This window comes from Sycon ciliatum, chromosome 4 (genome assembly GCF_964019385.1).
Source record: "Sycon ciliatum chromosome 4, ocSycCili1.1, whole genome shotgun sequence".
Taxonomy (NCBI): Eukaryota; Metazoa; Porifera; class Calcarea; order Leucosolenida; family Sycettidae; genus Sycon; species Sycon ciliatum.
Genome location: NC_088646.1, coordinates 3,900,000 through 3,920,848, shown reverse-complemented (window position 1 = coordinate 3,920,848; position 20,849 = coordinate 3,900,000). Strand labels below are relative to the sequence as shown.

General features: G+C 47.6%; 1 protein-coding gene across 1 annotated transcript; it reads right to left on the bottom strand.

Moving 5' to 3' along the window:
* Positions 1 to 1,893: 1,893 nt before the first annotated feature.
* Positions 1,894 to 20,272, bottom strand: LOC135813973 (uncharacterized). The gene is made up of 20 exons (XM_065327018.1): positions 19,992 to 20,272; positions 19,534 to 19,598; positions 19,212 to 19,324; positions 18,729 to 18,797; positions 18,409 to 18,549; positions 17,983 to 18,014; positions 16,797 to 16,924; positions 15,314 to 15,434; positions 14,655 to 14,818; positions 13,502 to 13,583; positions 12,738 to 12,885; positions 12,207 to 12,299; positions 11,467 to 11,631; positions 6,061 to 6,226; positions 5,629 to 5,765; positions 5,111 to 5,344; positions 4,258 to 4,413; positions 3,773 to 3,851; positions 2,979 to 3,084; positions 1,894 to 2,603 (listed from the first exon to the last, which is right to left on the bottom strand). Exons 1-20 carry the CDS (start codon positions 20,081 to 20,083, stop codon positions 2,489 to 2,491), a joined length of 2,406 nt encoding a protein of 801 aa, XP_065183090.1. The 5' UTR covers positions 20,084 to 20,272; the 3' UTR covers positions 1,894 to 2,488.
* Between the last annotated feature and the right edge of the window lie 577 nt (positions 20,273 to 20,849).

Below are 20,849 nucleotides of genomic sequence, written 5' to 3'. Positions count from 1 at the left end.
ACAGTCGCTATCCTCATCATCAATATCCTGCTTCACAGCTGACGGCAGCGGAAGACCAGTCGCTAATCTGTTTGATGGATAGAAGTGAAGACAGGCAGAAGCAGAAGAGAACGATTGTGACCACTAAGCTATAGTACTTATGTAGAAGCTGAACAGACATCGACTGCTGTAGCGACACAAGTGTGCACGGTTTAGAATGTGACTGGTCGGAAGTGTGGCTCAGGAGCTGAAGAGACGATTGTTTTGACCTGTTGAAACACGGAGTTGTACACGATACGCACACGCTTACAAATCAGTGCTTCCCTGATCTGAGTCGACTGAGCTATTTTCTCGAGCATAATGGCGACACGCGCACGCGCGCGCGCACACACATACACATGCAGATGCACACACAGCCACAGCGACACAAACACACGTGCGCGGCACGCAGACACACGCGTACCTGCCTGGATATTAGGTCTTTTGGGTGTTCCCGATCCGTGTTCTGTTCCTGTGCTAGCTGGCAAACAGGCGATGTCCACTCTGCTCACATCAATAACCAGCACTACTTTGTAGTGAAGCTTGCCATCTAGTGTCCTAAGCACAGCGGAACTGGACGGGAAGTAGCTGCTTGAGAAGTGGCCTGACCCTCCGCTCAGGAACAAGGAAGCCTTTATGTCGACAAATCCAACCCAAACCCCTCCGTTAGCATGGTTAGCCAGCCTGCTAGTGCAGTGGCAGTAAACCATTGGTAAACTCACTGAACCTAGTGTACTAGTAGTAGTGAGCCGTGACAAAGAGGAAGATCGATGGATGCATGCTACACACTACTTGACTTCCATAAATTCCGCTCAGGAACACATCGCATTTTGCAGATCCTCGTGTTGAAAATCATGAAAAGCACGCAGGTGTGGCCGCTACATATGTACACGCGCGCGTTCACACTGTCACTGCATTCTGTGCATGACTGCATGTACATAATCAGGTAATGATTACTAATACATGTACTAGCAAGAGTACATAACTACTCAGTACTCTTGGTACTAGGCTTGTATGGAGACTCTACAGGACTGTACATCAACTGTTACCGACTCAGCGACTGTGGTAGCTACAATCCCCCTCCCTACATGTAGCTACACATTTACATAGACCATGGACTGGTAGACAGAGATTTCTTACTCAAAAGTATTACCGGTAGTTATCATTGCAATGCAAATGACCTGATGACCATGTAGATCATTCATTGTGGATTATTTGTGTGCCTGCCTGACTCTCTGATTTGCCTTGACTTGAGCTGAACTGAACAGGCAAGCCTAATAATAATAATAATAATACAGGTCGCATGTCTACCAAATAATGGGTTCCACGCATCTGTCAACTGTTTCATCATGAAATAGATCAAGCCTAGCTGTTGTGCAAACAGGAAGAACACGTTGTTGCGCTGCGGTTTTCGTATTTCTAGTAATGTTGTTCTTCTTCCTTTACTTGGTTTAGCCACCCATACTTGCCACCCATACTTACATATACGTCATGCTGGTTTGTAGCACTATTTTCCCTGGTTACCCTTACTGGCCTTAGTTCCGTATATTCCCCTGATGATCGGAACAAGAAATTCGATTCTGGAAACAATTATAATGCATCTACGCCTACATGTACGTAGTTCAGTGGAACATGTGTCATGTTGCGTGATGATGTCTGCACGCACCCTTCATTCTCTTTTTACACTTATAGCCTAAAATATCTAAAATATTGTCGTCTTGCAGATCAGTGCTTGTAAACCGGATTGACTGGCGCCACCACTGAAAAGGACCTTTGCTTTCAGCCCAGCGGGGATGCCATATTAATTTTATTGAAAGCAATGGACAATGGAGCCGCCCACCAGCACACCATGACAGCCACGTTGTTTGATTCATCTTGAGTATACTTTCTCGTTATATTATGTTAAACCAGCAGGAAGCGGCAAGGGAGCGTCATCTTCTCCAAACACAGCAACATGAGTGTACATGTAGTGTATTCAAGGGAAATGATTCTTTCGGCAAATATTTCTTCTCAGGCCATAGCATAGTTTGTGCAGTAGATTTAAATGTACATGTACATGTGTATGATACACAGGAAAGGTCAACGATAATAGAATATACATTACACGTGCACTGAACTATACCTCACTATCAGTGCCAATCGGTTACCAAGCCTAGGCAACTTGGCGTGCATGTTGGTTCATTTTCCACAGCAGCAACACTAAGAAAATACGTGATTACAAATATTTCATTCATAAATGCTGGAGTTGCACGCCAAGCAAACAAAGCGCTACCATTGGCGTGATATTCACAGGGAAGTGTGCAAGAGAAAGTGCTCAAATTGTTCATCATTCCTCAAGGTATGTACAGACATTGTGCCGCTTCAAGTACTGAATAATCCAGCAGACTCGGATAAATACAGCGGTCACATTCAAAAAAGGATGCTCACTGAGCAGCAAGTGGTGCAGAGCACGGTTCATCGTAGACCGTTCTCACGTGCTTGCGTGTCTCCACGTTGAGACAGACAGGGTAGTTTTCTCAGTGCTCACTGGGAGATGCAGCGAAGGTTGGTCATGAACGAGTTGACAGGAGCTGTCCAGGGAAAGCCTATCATGAAACAAAACCGAAATATTCCTAGTTAGCGCCTATTGGCAAATGGCTGTCACATAATCGTACAGGCAGCTCCTTTTCATTTGAAAAGCCAGATAGTGACATGTGCTGGAGTGTTTCATCTGAGGTTGTTCCTGAAAGAGCTTTTCTGGCAGAAATAGGGAAAATACTTGGGCCTGGTTCCTGGTCTGAATGTCACAAAACAATCTGTGATGACACACGATGAAGATGTAGGGTAGGGCGGTGGGTCATTACAGACAGTGACTCTCACCCAATACGCATGCTAGATTCTGCAAAACAACAAAAGTGGCATTAGCTCATTTTGGTACACAGTGATGAGGTGTGCCACAGGTAATTTATCTGCTAGCTTACCTATGCTTGTTAAGAATTGGAGAAAGTCTTGCCACATTCCAGGTGCTTGACACAACCATTGCAACTCCAGACTTTGCCACAATGTCCGCGAGGCGTGAAATCCAATCTGCAGGAACGGCATTAGTTGCATGTACATAAAGATCGTTGGGCAAACACGCCACAGTAACTGCCAGGTCTATACAGGCATGCCATGTGTCGTCAAAGCAACAACACAGAGAGGAATGGAGCAAAGCGGGTGTTGCAGAGCATGTACCACGTTGAAGAACACCTTGTCAATTTTATCCGGGTACTGGCTATCATAACCGAAGAGTTGAACCCATTTTGGTGTACTTAGCAAAGATACAATGCAATTGAGAATGGGTCAGTTGGTTGGACCTTCCACCAAGTGCTGTGTAATGAAGCTGTGTGGGGTAGCTTAGAATTTTGAGTGCGTCTCAAGCTAAGTTACTACTGACAACACTAACTGTTATCAGCTACTGTAAAAGCAGAAATTTTCGGTGGTGTTTTATTTTCGGTAACTTCGGTGCCGACAATTTTTACCGAAAATATAACGCACCGAAATTTTCGGTACAACCGATACTGTGTACATGTAGTACTAGTACACCTACCTGGAGAACGGGTTTCACCGAAAATTTCCCTCTACCGAACCGCCGATTTTGGCGAATACCGAAAATATTACACCACCGAAAATTTCTGCTTTTACAGTACATGCACCGTCAGCAATATCTAGATATTACAGTCATGATGGAGCGCTTCAACCCGGGACCGAAGCTGCATGGGATACTTTCACTTACATTCTGGACAGGTGGCTATGTCGAGAAGAGCCAGGACGACAAGGTCAAACTTGCCCATCTCCAGTGGTACCCACAAGAACTGGACAAGAAAGAAATGTAGAGGATAAAAAGTAAACTGTGTTTCCTACACTATAATTATTCGCATTCTACATTTTACAAGAACAATGGACATGCAGGAGAGGCGGAAAGGGTTCTTGATAGGTGTGGCCATACCACAGTCTTTGATACATTGTGTGTGATATGGCGGGGACACATGACCCCCTCAGCAGTAAGCGGCACTCATTGGTGGTCAAACAGTTGGTCCGGCAATGGCCTGACCAACTGTACCGGTTCCGCAGGCCCTGACATGGAAGATTTGTGGACAGGTCAGGTGTTCCAATCAGATCCCCATTACAAAGTACATGTACACCCGTGTCAATGGTGACAAGCACAGATCATGCGAATCTTATGGCGGGACTCGGTCAGAGCTCTGCGGATGTGATTACCTGCTTGAAGGTAACGTCCTTGAGCTTTTTCTCAGTCTCCGGTAGCACTAGCCCATCCAGACTGATGCCGTCGACTGCGGGACCTTTGGGAATTATTCCCTGCTGCAGCATCTCCGATATCTCAATAGCCCTGGCTACGGGATGAATGGCCAGAACCTGGGCACATAATACAACAGTACATTACGAAAGTACTCTTGTAAGCGATGCACCTTGGGATACTCAGAAGTATAACATCACCATCGGTGTACTCAGTGACTGCAGGCACTCCATTGGTAGAGTCTCCCGCAATAGAGTGAAGCCGTATATCGTATATCATTTCCAATTGTCATTAGGGTCGATATATCGCATGACCTTGACTAGAGAAAGACAGTTTGGGGAATGCCATCACAATGCACAACACTAGGCCGCTGAGTTGCACAGCACGGCCTTGCTTGACCATGTGACCTGGAAGTGTCCCAGTACATGTACTCTAGACACTAGTATAGGTCACTGAGCTGGGTATACCAGTAGTAATGCCATGGAAGAATGCAAAGCTGAGCTGCAGCATACCAGTCAGTTACCAACACTGCTGACTGGCACCAATTCCTATGAATACAGAACATTCAGTCTGACTGCCTCTCACGTGTACCATGAGGTTTACAGACTGTGGCTCAGAACATAATTATACACATTCTGATTGCATGCAAGTAATTACTTTTGTGCTAATCAACATGGTGTCATTTTTCGTTGAAAGCCAAGTTTTGTGACTCAGGAGGGGTTAGCAGTAGACCGGAGTGCCTGGATCTGGGGAGTCCGGATTAGGGGAGTTTCTTACTGCAGTGTGTATGTCATACAGCAGGATACTGGTACTCACATTGTTGTGGTGTTTGGCCACTTCCATTGCCATGCGCCCCGTTCCACTGCCAATGACTAACGCTCTGCCTTCGCACGACTTGACGAGCTTGGTTGCAGTACCCACTGTGCCGGAGAGTTCACCCCAGAAACTAGCTGTAGATGAGCTGCTCGTCTTGGTCGGCGACCTTATCACCACTGACCTGATGTCATCCTGGTCAAATTTGTCCATCGGCTCAAGAAGTGACTTGTGAGTCTGTGGAGAGGTAAGAGTAAACGCAGCAGCCAATGATCTGCTCAAGGTGATGCAGTGCACAGCAACGGTTCAGATTTGGAGTTGAGTTCTTGAAACAGTACGAGAACGGGTGGGAGTCAAAGCACTGTAAGCTGAGATTTGTCCACTAACTCGTAACGTATTCTAAATGAAGTAAGCAAACACAGCCTGGGATATTTCAGGGCCCTCGCAGTATGTATCATTGAGAGCTAGTTCACTAAGGTCCCCAACATATGTTTGCCAGGTAGTTTTTGCTTGTAGCTCACCTTGGTGGTCTTGACTTTGGGGGCAAAGTCCCAGTGCAGCTGTGCCTTGATCATGTCGGAGCTCTCCAGGTCAAACTCCGGCGTGAAGCTCTTCACCCTCTGTTCCGGCGAGAAGTTAGAAACTTGAAGTTCTGTGTCTGCATGTGTGACCACCAAGGAGAACAGAGCACCAATGCATTTATATAGCAAAGGCATGAGTGCTGGTTAGTTAAACAAAACAGAACGGGGAGTAGTCAACTATGGGTTTCAGAGCGTGAACATGTATTTTTACTCGCTTTCGGTGAATTGGATGTGTTGTGCTATCTATACTACAGGTACTCTGCAAACAGCCATTGCATTCAGTGTTCGGTTTTCAGATTGTATACTAGTACCTCTTAAACATGGTCAGCAGCAGCAGCAGCGCATGGCATCACATTGACTACACATCCTTACCCAGGAATCCTGCACCAGGCTGATAGACCTGTGTGGAAAGTAGCTGTACTGGCGGGGGATTAGTGGAGCGCACAACACGGAAACCCATGTGCTGGAAGAAGTGACGGCGGAACCAGAAGCGAGCAAATGACGACGCCGAGTCTCCAGTGGAAATCCATGACCCACCCTATGCGCATGGGATTAGAAAAATAGTCAAAATACCCATAAACACAACTGCGATCAAGTTGATGTAAGCTAACTTCACAATGGGCCTAGTCAAAAGACCATTGTGCCACACGTCCTGTTATCAGTGACTCATCACATGTGATACTTGCCATGCTCCCATGTCGGTTCATTCATCCAATCCATCCGTATTTGGGTAGCCTGTTAGGACCCACCCTATACTTGGAAAAGTTCGAAAGACCGTAAGTCAGTCAAATCTCTCTTAAAATTTTAAACGATCTAAATATCCACTTCAAAGGCAAACATCAAGATGTCAGTATTGACATACAATTAAGTTAATGGTGTACTAGCTGTGCTAGTACTTGTTAGCAACAATCCGAACTAGCGCACACACTGCACTGCATTGCTTTGTACTGCATTCAAGACTGACGTCATGCGCTTTGTTTTGCTGCGTAATCACAAATGGCACCAGCCCATTTTTGCGGAAAAGAAAAACAAATCTTGCTTGCCCTGTTGTGCTCTTCCAGACAACGGATCGTGCTTCAGCAGTGTTTCTTTTCCTTTCGTAGCTTTGCTGCCAGCCCGAGTGTCACCTCGACACTGTATTTCTTCAGTATGTCTGACCTTACTGTCGACACCGTCAAGGCAATGCCTTGCCAAGCCCTCCGCGGCGAGCCTTCTCAGCGCGGCTTGAATCCGAAAGGAAACTTAGTAAAAGTATTTTACAGGACCGTTTGCTGGCACAACTAGCCCTTGGTAGTGAGGTCTGCTCCGGCCAGGAGAACCAGCAACATGACAGTGCGGACACGGCTCGCGAGCCCAGAAGCCCGACGTGCACCAATGCCTCCTCCGCCAGCTCAGGCGACGCGGGCTCAACGGATCTCTGCGCTCCCGTACGGGACGAGGTGTAGTCGGCTTTGTCGGCCGCCATCTTATTATTATCGGAGAGCATTGCGCCGCTCCTCACCCAAGGCCAAGGCAATGCGGCAGCTGCCGCCACTACGCCAGGCCAAGCTCCTGTTACCCACCCGATCAGCCACCTGCACCAGCTGTGCCCAAGGCTGTGCAAGAACGTATCTTGCGAGGGGAGTTCGTAGATTTTTCAAGTTTGTTGCCTGAAATTCTTGCACACTTCCGGCCCAACACTGTGATTCCGGCTGGTGCACAGCCCGAATAACGATAGCCAGCTAAATATCGTTGAGTCGGATGACGCGAAGCAGGTGCGTCGCAAGGTTCACGATAATTACACATGTAGCTACCCGGCTCGAGGCATGGACCACATACATGTCTGTTATCACGGCTGCTGCCCTACACCGCACTGCTGAACTGATTGCGTACCAGCAGTTGATCCTGACTGCTAACTGCCAGTTCTTCCCAAGCGCGTGGCTAGAGTACGACCGCCAGCTGCGGATGCTCGTGGCCCAGTAACCAGGCACGAAGAGGTTGGACACCATCGACGTGAACCTATGGCAGATAGCTGTCATAGGCCATGCACACCCAAAATGCGCTCAATGTAAGACGGTCCATCCAGGGGCGGTTTGTGTCCTTTTCGTCCCGAAGCCAGCAGCATTTACCTCCAGTGGTCGCAACCATACCAGCGACGGCCAAGAAATCTGCCGCAACTTCAATGGAGGTCGCTGTTCTTCGTCGTCGTGCCGCTTCTCCCACACCTGCAGCCAGTGTGGCAAGGACCACCCATGCATCATGTGCAACCAGCAGCAGCGCAGAGCCAATCGGCCACCCCGCCGCTCCTAGCAGAATGGCTACTGAATCGCTTGACTCGGTACGTAGCTTCTTTCCTATACACTCTGCAGACACCACACTGCTAGCTGACCACTCTGCCCGCCTGTTACGTAACCACTCAGATCAATCATGTGTTGCGTATGTTCTCCATGGCCTGCGCCGTGGCTTTACTCTTGGATCTGCCGGCCAACACGACATTTGGTTTTCTCTAATAATCTACCATTGGCTTTCACTCACTCGGCATTTATATCCGAGCAATTAGCTGCTTCCTGCGCCCGCAGCGAGACCACAGGCCCATTTCCGTCACCTCCATTTCAGTTCATGCGCCGCTCTGGTATTGGTGCCATCCCCAAAAAGAACGGCAAGCCGCGAATGATCCACCATCTGTCTAGTCCGGAAGGCACCGGCGCGAACGACAGCATTCCTGCCGAGCCGCTCTCTCTGCACTACGCGAGCATTGACAACGCGATCAACATCATCATGTCATGCCCACAGCCTGTGTATTTGTCCAAGCTCGATGTACGCAGTGCATTTCGGCAGATCCCAGTCCGCCGTCAGGACTTCGCTGGGAAGGCTCCTACTACTACGAGCGCTTTCTGCCTTTCGGCCTCCGCTCCAGCCCAGCCGTCTTTGACTCAGTAGCCACAGTAGTCAACTGGATCATGCAGCACGAGTTTGCTATAGATCACCGGTTTCACTACCTCGATGACTTTCTCGATATCTCCACTGGTTTGGCTGCAGCCAACCAGCAACTCACCATCCCCCTCCGGGCGTTCACGTATCTCGGCACTCCTCTTTGCTCCATCCCAGCTCGAAGGGCCATCACCATCATTGACCTTCCTTGGTATTGTCCTAGACTGCGAGCGCCACGAAGCTCGGCTACCAGAGGACAAGCTGTCCGAGATCCGTGCGCCACTCATGGCTACTATCAGCGAGCGCAGCATCGGCCAGCGTCAACTCGAGTCCCTCCTGGGGAAGCTCACTTTTGCTGCCCGAGTCATCGTTCCTGGACACACATTCATGCGTGAACTATGATCAGCGTGCCCTGAACTGTATCTGTGTATGCGAGTGCGGTGCATAAAGCCCACCTTGAGAATGGGTTTGCCGGCCCCTTAGTAGATGCGTGGCTTCTGAAGAGGGCGTTGAAGGGCATCCAGCGATGCCATGGTACGGCTGCACTCACCCCTCGCCTTCCTATAACTATGCCAATCCTACGACACCTGACGGATGCACGCTGGAAAAGTAGTATCCTGAATGGCCATGACAAGCTGCTCTACCAAGCCGCCATGCTGCTTCTTTGGATTTCTTCGGTGCGCTGAATTCACTAATGGCATCACACGGGGCTGTACTAGCTCCCCTGGTGACGGACGCCTGCAACTCTTCCTGCTTTCATCCAAGACGGACCCATTCGGTAAAGGCGTTACTAGTGACATTGGCCCGTCTGTACCGCCGTACTGCCCGGCCCGTGCCATTGTTAGCTACCCATCTGTCACTCGTCGCGAGGGACCGGAGCAACTCTTGTTCGTATTCTCGAACAGACAGCAGCCGACCAGGCAGTCATTCACAGTAACAGTATGGTCTCTTGTCGCTGCGGCCGGTGTACCATCCCAGTCGAACTACTCCGGGCATTCGGTCCACATTGGTGCAGCCACCACCGCTGCTATGGCTAGTGCTCCCGACTCCTTCTTCCGAGTGGCAGGTCAGTGGAAAGAGCGATGCGTGTCTACGCTACATCCAGACTACAACAAGCGCATAGCGCCAGCTATCGTCCCGGCTTGCTGCCGTGCCATGGATGCCATGATCCCCAACTCGGGTGAGTAATGAGCTACTGAACTCTAGCTGCGCAATGCTTGCCTGTGCTGACATTAATTGACCCTTGCTGTGCGTCAATAGTGCTTAGCTAACGGAGTGCTGGTTTCATGGGTCCACTCTCACAACTGGTGTTATCTAGCTATTTGCTGCGGCTCTGCCTTGCGCTATATTACATCCATTTAGCATTGCAGCTCTACGTTGAGCTAACAGCAGCTCTACTTTGAGCTAACAGCAGCTCTACTTTGAGCTAACAGCAGCTCTACTTTGAGCTAACCGCAGCTCTACTTTGAGCTAACAGCAGCTCTACTTTGAGCTAACCGCAGCTCTACTTTGAGCTAACAGCAGCTCTACTTTGAGCTAACAGCAGCTCTACCTTGAGCTAACAGCAGCTCTACTTTGAGCTAACAGCAGCTCTACTTTGAGCTAATCGCAGCTCTACTTTGAGCTAACCGCAGCTCTACTTTGAGCTAACAGCAGCTCTACTTTGAGCTAACAGCAGCTCTGCTCTGAGCTAACAGCAGCTCTGCTCTGAGCTAACACCAGCTCTACTTTGAGCTTCAAACCAGTTGTTTCGAAACCAGCACTCCTCAATCCAAAGATGCCTCTTTGTTGACTTGTTTGTGTGAGGGATGGGGCTAATGGTGTACTAGCTGTGCTAGTACTTGTTAGCAACAATCCGAACTAGCGCACACACTGCACTGCATTGCTTTGTACTGCATTCAAGACTGACGTCATGCGCTTTGTTTTGCTGCGTAATCACAAATGGCACCAGCCCATTTTTGCGGAAAAGAAAAACAAATCTTGCTTGCCCTGTTGTGCTCTTCCAGACAACGGATCGTGCTTCAGCAGTGTTTCTTTTCCCACCATCCCTCCCTATCCAACTTATTCACACCATCATAATATTATCGTACCCACTAACCGGGTCCACTCTCACAACTGGTGTTATCTAGCTATTTGCTGCGGCTCTGCCTTGCGCTATATTACATCCATTTAGCATTGCAGCTCTACGTTGAGCTAACAGCAGCTCTACTTTGAGCTAACAGCAGCTCTACTTTGAGCTAACAGCAGCTCTACTTTGAGCTAACCGCAGCTCTACTTTGAGCTAACAGCAGCTCTACTTTGAGCTAACCGCAGCTCTACTTTGAGCTAACAGCAGCTCTACTTTGAGCTAACAGCAGCTCTACCTTGAGCTAACAGCAGCTCTACTTTGAGCTAACAGCAGCTCTACTTTGAGCTAATCGCAGCTCTACTTTGAGCTAACCGCAGCTCTACTTTGAGCTAACAGCAGCTCTACTTTGAGCTAACAGCAGCTCTGCTCTGAGCTAACAGCAGCTCTGCTCTGAGCTAACACCAGCTCTACTTTGAGCTTCAAACCAGTTGTTTCGAAACCAGCACTCCTCAATCCAAAGATGCCTCTTTGTTGACTTGTTTGTGTGAGGGATGGGGCTAATGGAACACTGGATATCTGCTTGAAGCTACCATTGCCCATGATAACCGTCCTAGTCCATGCCAGCCGCAAGAAGTTATCAAGTCGCAACTCCACCCCGCCACCCCCCCCCCCCTCCTCCTTAAATTTCCATGAAGTGAAATTAGTTCAGCGGATGAAAGCGGAGAGTTTGGTCATTGTGCTACCAACATAGCAACCAACACATGATACCACACTAGCAGCTACCGACAAGCTTTACTAACCAGAATAAGATTGTGCCAGCCATCGTAGTAGGGTGTCGAGAAGTCATGGTAGAGATAGTCAAACTTAGCTCCCGGAAGGCCGTTGAAATGATCCTCAGTCCATTGCCATACATTGCCCATGGTGTCGGAGAAACCAGCCGAGTTCTTTTTGTAGTAATCCACAGGCTGTGCAGTGCAAGAAAACAAATTCACGGATTCGCATGAGACTCAGTTAGACCGAGTTTTCCACATCCGTAGGAATGCCACCGCCTTCAGGGATCAAGGCACGGATGCAGCTCCTAAAGCAGTGGGAGGTGAGTAGATCAGACCTACCAACAAAGTGGTCAAAGGCCTAAAATGATCCCATTCACTGAATTCATAATTCCCTCGTGCCAGGCCACGGGTGCAAGCAAAAGCAGCTGGTGCCTTATAGTGTTTGTCATGAACACCAGGGCCATGTTAGCATTGTGAGAAAATGACAGCGGAAGGAATGGTGCGATGTGTTAGTGTGTGATGGGGCTTAGCGTTGACTGTAGCAGCCAAGTGAACACATTCAGTCGCTCACGGATTCAGATATGATTGTGGGCTTCAAGTACGCAGCATTCTAAGGGATCACATCTGGAGGACATGCTATTAAAGTTATTAGCGGAGGTTCCAGTGTTCAGCAACACCATTAACTAGGCACAACCCAGCTGATCAGTTACACTCATGTTTATGTGATTTCATGCACGTGCACATCGATATGTGTTGTCAGAACTCACAGTGCTGGAGCAAAACGACATGTTCAAGTTAAACTTCTCCGTTGCGTCCGGTTGGAAGATGACATCATGCTCTACGCCGTCCTCCGGGACACTCTGTGAAAGCCCAAGAGATAAAAAATAATACATATATAGTGGTGGTTTCCTTACTCCAGTACATCGGATGATGATTGGAAGACACGTTTGCAGGTAGGGGTCAGGATGATCGCGTGTCACATGATATGTCTAACCATGAAGACTTAGAAGAAAAGTTCGGACAGGCCGGAATCGGTCCGGTTGGTCAAGTTATCACTGCACCAACGGTTTTGGCCACACGCGGGTGTTTACTACTGGGGAGGGCATGTGTACTCGCCATATCGATACACAAACTGTATGAAAGGCCATGTTACCACCAGACCAATTACAACTGCTCCCGGCTGTCCTGGGCCGAACGCTAGTTGGAGATTACAGCACTAAAATAGAACACACTCGTTCTTGTCATGCTATCGATCGTTGAATTTTGCCTTTCCCCTTTCAGGGGGAATATGAACGTACCTGTCGATCCTGAATAGCGAGGAACTCGGCCTCAGTGATGATGCGGCAGTTGTCACCGAGCCACTTGCAGTATGCACGTGCTTCATGATAGTTAGTCTCCGCTGGCCATGACCAAGGCATGTCGATCACGTCGAACATGGCACGATACCTGTAAAGGGAGCAGGAGTGCATATGGGTCACTCATTGGTACTCATAGGAATGAGCACGAACACGTCACCGTGCAGGCCCAACGGAACCGATCCGGTTGGCCGGGCCATGGCCGGACCAACTTTTTGGCGAACAATGTGTGTTTACTGCTGAGAGGTCATGTGTATACTCACTACATCATACACAAACTGTATGAAGGGCTAGAGTATGGCCGGACCCATCAAAAACTGCTTCCGCCGGTCCTGAGTCGTGTGAGTAGAGAGAAGAACGTACTGTGACCGGATTTAAAACCATGACTTTCGAGTGTAGTAGCTACGGCAGATATGGGGTATCACTACCTGTTGTATACACAGTGATATCCTGATCAGGAGTTAGGAACCTTACATTCCTGCTTGTTGCGGAAAGTATATATTGTACATGTAGAGAAAAACAATACTCAAGTGCATGTATCTAGGCATGCCAGATAGCAGTCCACACGTATACCACTTATAGATCTATGGATCCACCATACTCGGTTCAGACGAGTATTCTGAAGGAGTTGCTTACATCCACAACGAACCTGGATCTCTGGACACTTCACATGTACTGGGAATCTGTATGACGGTCTTAAAACCAACCTGAATGCTCCGTCTTGTCCTCCACCGGTCTTGGTGCAGTGTGAATGTTCATTCAGGTCACCGTCACATCCAGCCTGGCAACCTGTCAGGTAACACAGGGTATACAGTCCGTATCGCCTATAAGGTTGGCGGCTATAGTAATATACCGGATATAGTGATCAATTTCTCAAATTCATTTTCATTTACCATAACTAAGTATACACAGTTATCGCGTATAGTAATAATCGTCTATAGTAATATATCGCCTATAGTGATCAAATTCATATTTCAAACGACCTTTATTACACTATTTTCGCGTCGGTTATAGTGATTGATGTGAAATCAAGCGAAGTCAGAGAAGAACAGGGTGTTACTTCTTCGTGAAGAACTTGTCCAGTGAGTGTTGTTTGGTGAGTTTTGCTTGTACAAGTTGCCAAAATATGCCTCCATCATGAGGAAATGCTGATTTTGTGTGTCCGGAGCTACAGCCAGCTACATGACATTGTACATGTATGTAATGCGTATGGGCACGGCGCGCTGAGTCATTTGACACCCCACTTGCATACATTGCATGCAGTATCGGTCATAGTAATATATCGCTTAAAGTGATAAAATGATCAAAATCAAACACCAACGCTATAGGCGATACTGACTGTACAATGGCACAGTGTGACAGTCCCCATTAAACACCTGTATACAGTGGCACAGTGCCGGCGAGAGTCCCGATTACACTTCTGACATGGAAGCATAACTGCATCGCCAATGAGCTAAGTGCAACATGTCCTCTTACGGGGATGCCGGAAAGCGAACAGCTGCAACTCAGACACAGCGCTGATAGCAAAACACGGAGGAACATCATCACCTGGTACATCATTTTCAACTCAGGGACAAGCACATGATTTTTATGGTAAAGTCCATCATTGCATTCTCAGATCTACCAGTATGATAAATATAGACGAATGAAGTGCTGGACGGGCACACCGCTCTTGGAGGCAAAAGTATCACATTTACAATGTTGGTTGCACAGGGAATCAACCGCCAGCGGATTTCCGGTCAGTGTCTTCCAAAAAGTAGAAGAAGAAGAAGAAGAAGAAGAAGAAGAAGAAGAAGAAGAAGAAGAAGAAATAGCAGTGTAGTTGACACACCGACTAAAGCAATGACGATTGCCGCTCACCATCAGTACAGATCCAGAATGTTGGGTGAGTTGCTTTCCTAGCACAGCGCCACTTCCAGCCTTCCTCACTCCAGTATTGTCTGCAATTGTAGCCGTCGGCTTCCACAAATTCCAGGAAGTCCTGGTTACTGGTGAGGTACTGTTGAGCTTCAAAGTCAGGAACCCTGCAACAAAAACAGAACATCCATCAGCTACTCCCAGTACTCCAGACCGCACACGCATAGTGATGCCATTGTTACTTACCCGTGAAAGATAAATGAAAGTTTTGCTTCATTAGCATACAACTCGCTGTACGCCCCCCCCCCCCCCTCACACACACACACTACGTTTTGAACGGTCGGAATAAACGATGTGGATCCATCAGGTTTGCATGAAGCATGGAATTTGCCTGCTAGATGAATGGCTGTCCAGGGGGTAGAATGAATTGGCAAGACTACTATTCGAATGTAGTGAATACAGATGATTGGCGGCTAGGCTCAGATATTTTCAGCAAGTCTATCGGTTGTGGGACTCTCATACAGTGGTTTTGGTTTGAAAGTCCAAGGACATAACAGCAAAACACCTGCAATTTGCCACGGTGGGAACATGCTTGCATTTGCATCCACCATCTGTTCATGCATTTTAATTACAGCATTACATGATTGTATGGAACAACTTACTTCACATTCAAATGTCCATATTCGTTGTCCCAGCCAAACGAGGGGAAATCATCGGGTTTGCCGATCGATACTGACTGTGCCCGAACAGCAATGAATTCATTCTTGCCACTTCCATTCTCATCTGAAAGGCAATCCACAGACACAGACCAACAATATTAATCCATGTGCGCACATTACTACCGCGGCATTCACGGGTCGATCACATTTCGTTAGAGATACTTTACAGGTTGGCGATGCAAAAATTAATGATAAAACTTTGATGCCGAGTTGTCTGCTCGTAGAAAGTTAAAGTGATTTTATGAAAGAGGATTTTGTGAATATACAGCTTCCTGGCTATGTCGCTTGCCTTCCTTTTGACCAGCTTCCAAATTCCATGTGCCGCACGTCATACTACCCACCTCAAATAGCCTGGGAGAAAATCTGTTTGGACCGCCACAAACTGGTTTCTACTTGAACTGTGCCATTTCAATTGTACTCTTCGCCAATCAATGCCTGCTCTCAATGCCTGCTCTCAATGCCTGCTTGTCTGCTGTTGGATATTAGGAGTCTGAGAAGCTTGGCTAAGGTAGCAGCCAAAGTTATGAAATCAAATTGACTCCACTGTTTCTAGGGCTTGTGTTGAGACGGCTTGTGACCTCAACTAAATAAAGCAGCGGTGAAATCGATGAAAGGCCATTCTAGGAAGCGACGATGAATTGAAATCTGGATGCCTGCACTTCGGGAAGCAGACCACGTATACATTATTCAAGGTTCGATCCGTCCATGATGCGAAGATGAATGCACTTCTAGGCGATGCTTGTCTTCCACGTTGGCGATGATCTCGATGTGGAATAGTTGGTTTTAAATACTTAGTAGAGAAATATAGACATGTGGTGACATCAAAGTGAAAAAGAAAGAAATAGGGTAGCAGACAAAAGCTAAAATAGCTTCAAAAGGCCAGCCAATGCATAATAGAGAAATGTAGACTTGACTAAAAGTCACAGAAATGTAATAAGCATCAACAACATTGATCATAAATCTTAAACAAGACATAATTTTCATGAACCTCCCTGGCCACCAGGAGCCAGGCGAGTGAATGGATGAACCCCTCATGCAAACAATTCCCATATTGTATGTACCTCACTCGGTAGGCACCATTACGGTGCCACAGAGCGAGTGAATTTATGAACCTACCCCTGAACGAATTCAGAGGAGTGAATTTATGAACCTACCCCTGAACGAATTCAGAGGAGTGAATTCACATGCATGAATCATGCCGGGTCGTGAAGAAGGTCAGGGGCGTGACAAGGGGCCTCTCCGGGCATGATCGGAGAGTGAACGAGGCTACACTGGTGCAAACCAGTAGCCGTCCATTGAGACTGTGGCCTCAGCCAACAGCACTACAAATGCCAACCAGAGGCGAAGAACTCAACTCAAGTGTGGGCTTCAAGACCAACGGGTGGTGGGGGTGGTAATAGATCGCCTATAACAGATTAAACAGAACCTTCATTGCCGGTGGTCTTTGTTGAGGCGGCGACAGTGCTTGCTGGGGCATAGTGCCAGCCAGACGGTGCCTTCAGCAACTCCACTGGCAGCTCACGAAGCAGAACGGACGACGTTTCCAAATGAATTCTGTAAACGAAATTAACACCTCTTTTACACACAACATACCTAGCACCTGTGTGATGATGATTTGTTACTTTTGAGACAAAGGTGAACTGTGCAGTCAGCTGTGGTTTTTCCTCGTGTGTGTTTAAATATGTATTACCATAGCTTTCACTACTCGCAACTCTTTCAGTTTCTGCGTCGGATTGCCAGGGATTGAGCGAGTAGTAGTCCGCGGAGTGGATGCAAGCGCCTAGCTCGGAAGGTGTTACCACACTGCTTGTGTAATGGCACACCTTGCTTAATACATGGCTAGACTAAGGGAATTGGATAGCTGAAACGCACAACCCTGTGTGCGACACGCGTGTCGATTCGCTACCCAGCAATATTCCGCTAGATGGTAAACACAAGGATTGGGTTAGCGAGGCCTTGAAATCCAACCCAAACATTGTTCAAACTCATGCAGTGCAACAACATCTACTGGAGATATACAAGCTTCTTTGTGCGAAAAACACATATTCAGCCAAAGGAGATCGTCCATGTGCTAAATCTGCATAGAACAATGCACGTAAAGTAGGGCTTTTCTGGCCCAACAGTGAGACACTACTTGTGCATGTATACCGATAATGTGTCAGGTGAATTTGTCCCAACCCATTCTGAATGCAAGAAAGCGTTGAAATCATCATACGTGTAATTATTATGACCGTGGAATGATTTGATTGACTACTTTAACCTGACAGCTGGGAGACATGTACATAAGCTTGTGTGTGTGTGTGTGTGTGTGTGTGTGTGTGTGTGTGTGTGTGTGTGTGTGTGTGTGTGTGTGCGTGTGTGTGTGTGTGTGTGTGTGTGTGTGTGTGTGTACAGGTTCTGCATGCTGTGTGTCTCAGTGCATGGCGCAACGTGCACAGTGTACAAGCGACATGCTAGGTCACGTGTGCACCATGGGCAATGCTGAGGCAATAGCCGCATATCTTGAAGCCATTGCAACCACTGTACTATAGACATGCAATGTGTCCAAGGATGGTAAGAGGGTCCTATAGTGATATACTTCGAAGTACATCTCACTGGCGTTTCTGACTCACCTCTCATGCTCAATTCCCAACACCAGCGCCCACTAGAACACAGAAATAGGACAGCAACAAGAGGGATGAGAAACATCGAATTCTACTTTTCGAAGTACTGCAGCATCACATTGTAGGAAACCCCACATTGTGACTAGAACAGCCCCGGAGTTACGCAATTAACGTGGCTAACGTACCTTTTTCATGAAGTGGTCGGATACCATTCGTTACCATTGCACAATGAAGACACACATGTGGTAGATGGTATTTTATTCACTAGGAATATAATTAAAACGTGAATACACAGCCTAACCAGAGCTTCAGTGGTGGCAACATTGCTAGCCTGGATCCATGGAGTCATGGTCCACCTTGATGAATCAATTATTTCAAAGTAGATTTGACGCACAGCTATAAAACACAAACTGATGTCCAGCATATCCAACTTACCCAGGGGTCCTTGTGGAGAAGAGGCAGGTCAAACGCTTCGGCATCAATCAGATCCAATATCACGCGCTTGACGTCACTGCGATACTGCCACACCTCTTGCACACGAGGCCAGTTGAAATCACCGCCCAGACGGCAATGATCCTGCATGAGCAAAGGGCAGCGGAATACCCCACATGAGAAGCATAGATAAAGTTGAGGCAAGATACAGTTTGCACATTCGTCATCGCAGATTCAGTTGATTTCTACAGAGGATATTATCCAGGCAAAGAGATCTAGACGAGATGAGTTACGCATGCCACAGTCCATGCTGAACCACTTACCGTACTATCCCAGACCATCTCGTCAACTCCGGTTTCAAAGATAGCATCCATTGGACTTTGGAGTCGGTCCTGCAGAGCACCATATTACACCCCGCAAGCAGAGAAGGGGCACTGACTCAGCAATCAGTTGATCAGTACAAGCCAGTCACACAACAGTGAAACGTATCATGTATGAAGATAACACATGTTGGCATTTCTAATCCAGCTGCTTACTATAAGTGTTCACTGTACCCAGGCGCGTGCCCCGTATGGGTTCCTGGGTGCCCGGAACCCCCTTTTTTCGCTCAAAATGCAAGATTTTTCTTCATTTTTTGAAAAATTTTCCCGGGGGAGGCCCTCCGGACACCCCCTTGAAGGGCACCGGCGCACGCGCCTGGTACCCATTTCCGCATTTCGAACGAACCTAACCAGCCTTCACTTACTCTCTATCTCAGGATACACAAGTGGGAGTAATGTTTTAACATCACAATTCCACATCCATACCTGGAGAGAGCTGCTGAGTACCAGTTTGTTGACATAGACTGCAGACGTATGGCCCAGGTAGAAGATGAGCTGCAAGCGTAGCTTATCTGGTTGCTTGTAGAACGTCGAGTCATCTATGCAGTGGGGATAAACAGCCACACAGCAATAGTTACACGTGTACAATATTGTCCATGTGTACTTCGACGGCTTCAAGTTTCCTTGACTTTCTATTCTGACGTCGAGCAGTAATCAAAGACATCTGACACCAATAATATTATCTTTTTCTCCTACTTGTACTTTCTGTTCAGGACTAAATGTTGAACCTTACACCTTCACACCTTACCTTGGATGGAGCTGAACAGCGCTTCGTAGATATCATACGAGTTCAGGAAATAGCTGCGGATATCGCTGTGGTGAGGTTTACGAAAACAGAGAAGAGCAAGGAGGCATAATGGTGAATTCAATATTTGGATTGAAATAACTAGACCTTACCACCTGCATCATAGTGATAACAACAGTGTTACCATCAGCCGCCCAATCCCTGACCTCTGAGATGAGAAACTATCAATTTCAACTCATCATTCAGTCACAGCATGCTTTGACGTACAGGAGCCAAAGGCTGCTTCGCCGTAATGACGGTGGGGGGGGGGGGGGGGGGTTAGAAAGGTAAACAAAGTGCAGGTTTTCGCGAAAATAATTTGCCAAAGGAATGGCTATGTCGCTCCCAACCTCGTCGCTTTCGGAGATTAGGCCTAACACCATCTACACATTGATCAATCGAACGTATTTCCTATTGCTGACCTCTTTTTGCAATTGGACAAATCCGGTGGTGGAAGCGACAGCTGTGGCGATTGGACGCCAAGGTCTTGACTACGGTCCGCGAAGGTAGCCATTGCACACCGCTGTTCGACCGCAATGCGTTGGCAGAGCTCAGTAACGAGGGAACAAGAGAAAGAAGGATGTGAATCTGGAGCTAGCTAGCTAGAACATCGATGTTATTTGCACTGCAGTGAGAGACCTTATGATGAGCTGACTAGGCCTTGAAACGCAGTTATAAACTTACACAGTGAAGTGCGAAAGTAGAAGTTTGACTACAGTGTAGTTTAGCATTGCCTCAACCGTTTCCAACGCACTACTGAGTGGCGAGAGCACACTGAATCCGACCGTTTGTGCCGTTGCGACTGACGTTTGGATCTCTGTATCTTGCACCAGTTCAGCCGATCTCCACGTGATACCATGTAGCACCGAATGTGTTCTCTGCTTGCATGTCACTGGGAGCACACACACACACTTCTGCCAAGTAATTAGTTCTGGCATGTGTAGATCTACTGTCACTGTGTCAGGCGGCGACTATTGTCGAGAATCACAAGACCTGCGGAAGGTTTTTGGCATTATGGCTGCGTCATCACCCCACGGCACGCCTGGTCATCGTTGCACACCTGCACCGGATCATGAGCGGACGCCGGGTGGACTTCGGAAGACAAAACACACACACACACACACACACACAAGGCCTAGGCCATACCTCCTTACTACCCATTCGTGTATCATATGCAGCAAATCTATCAAATCATGCCATGTCACCTGACCCTAAACCCAAAGGTATGACAGGTCTACATTATTTCAGCTAATGTCGTACTGTCGTAATCCAGAAGCAAG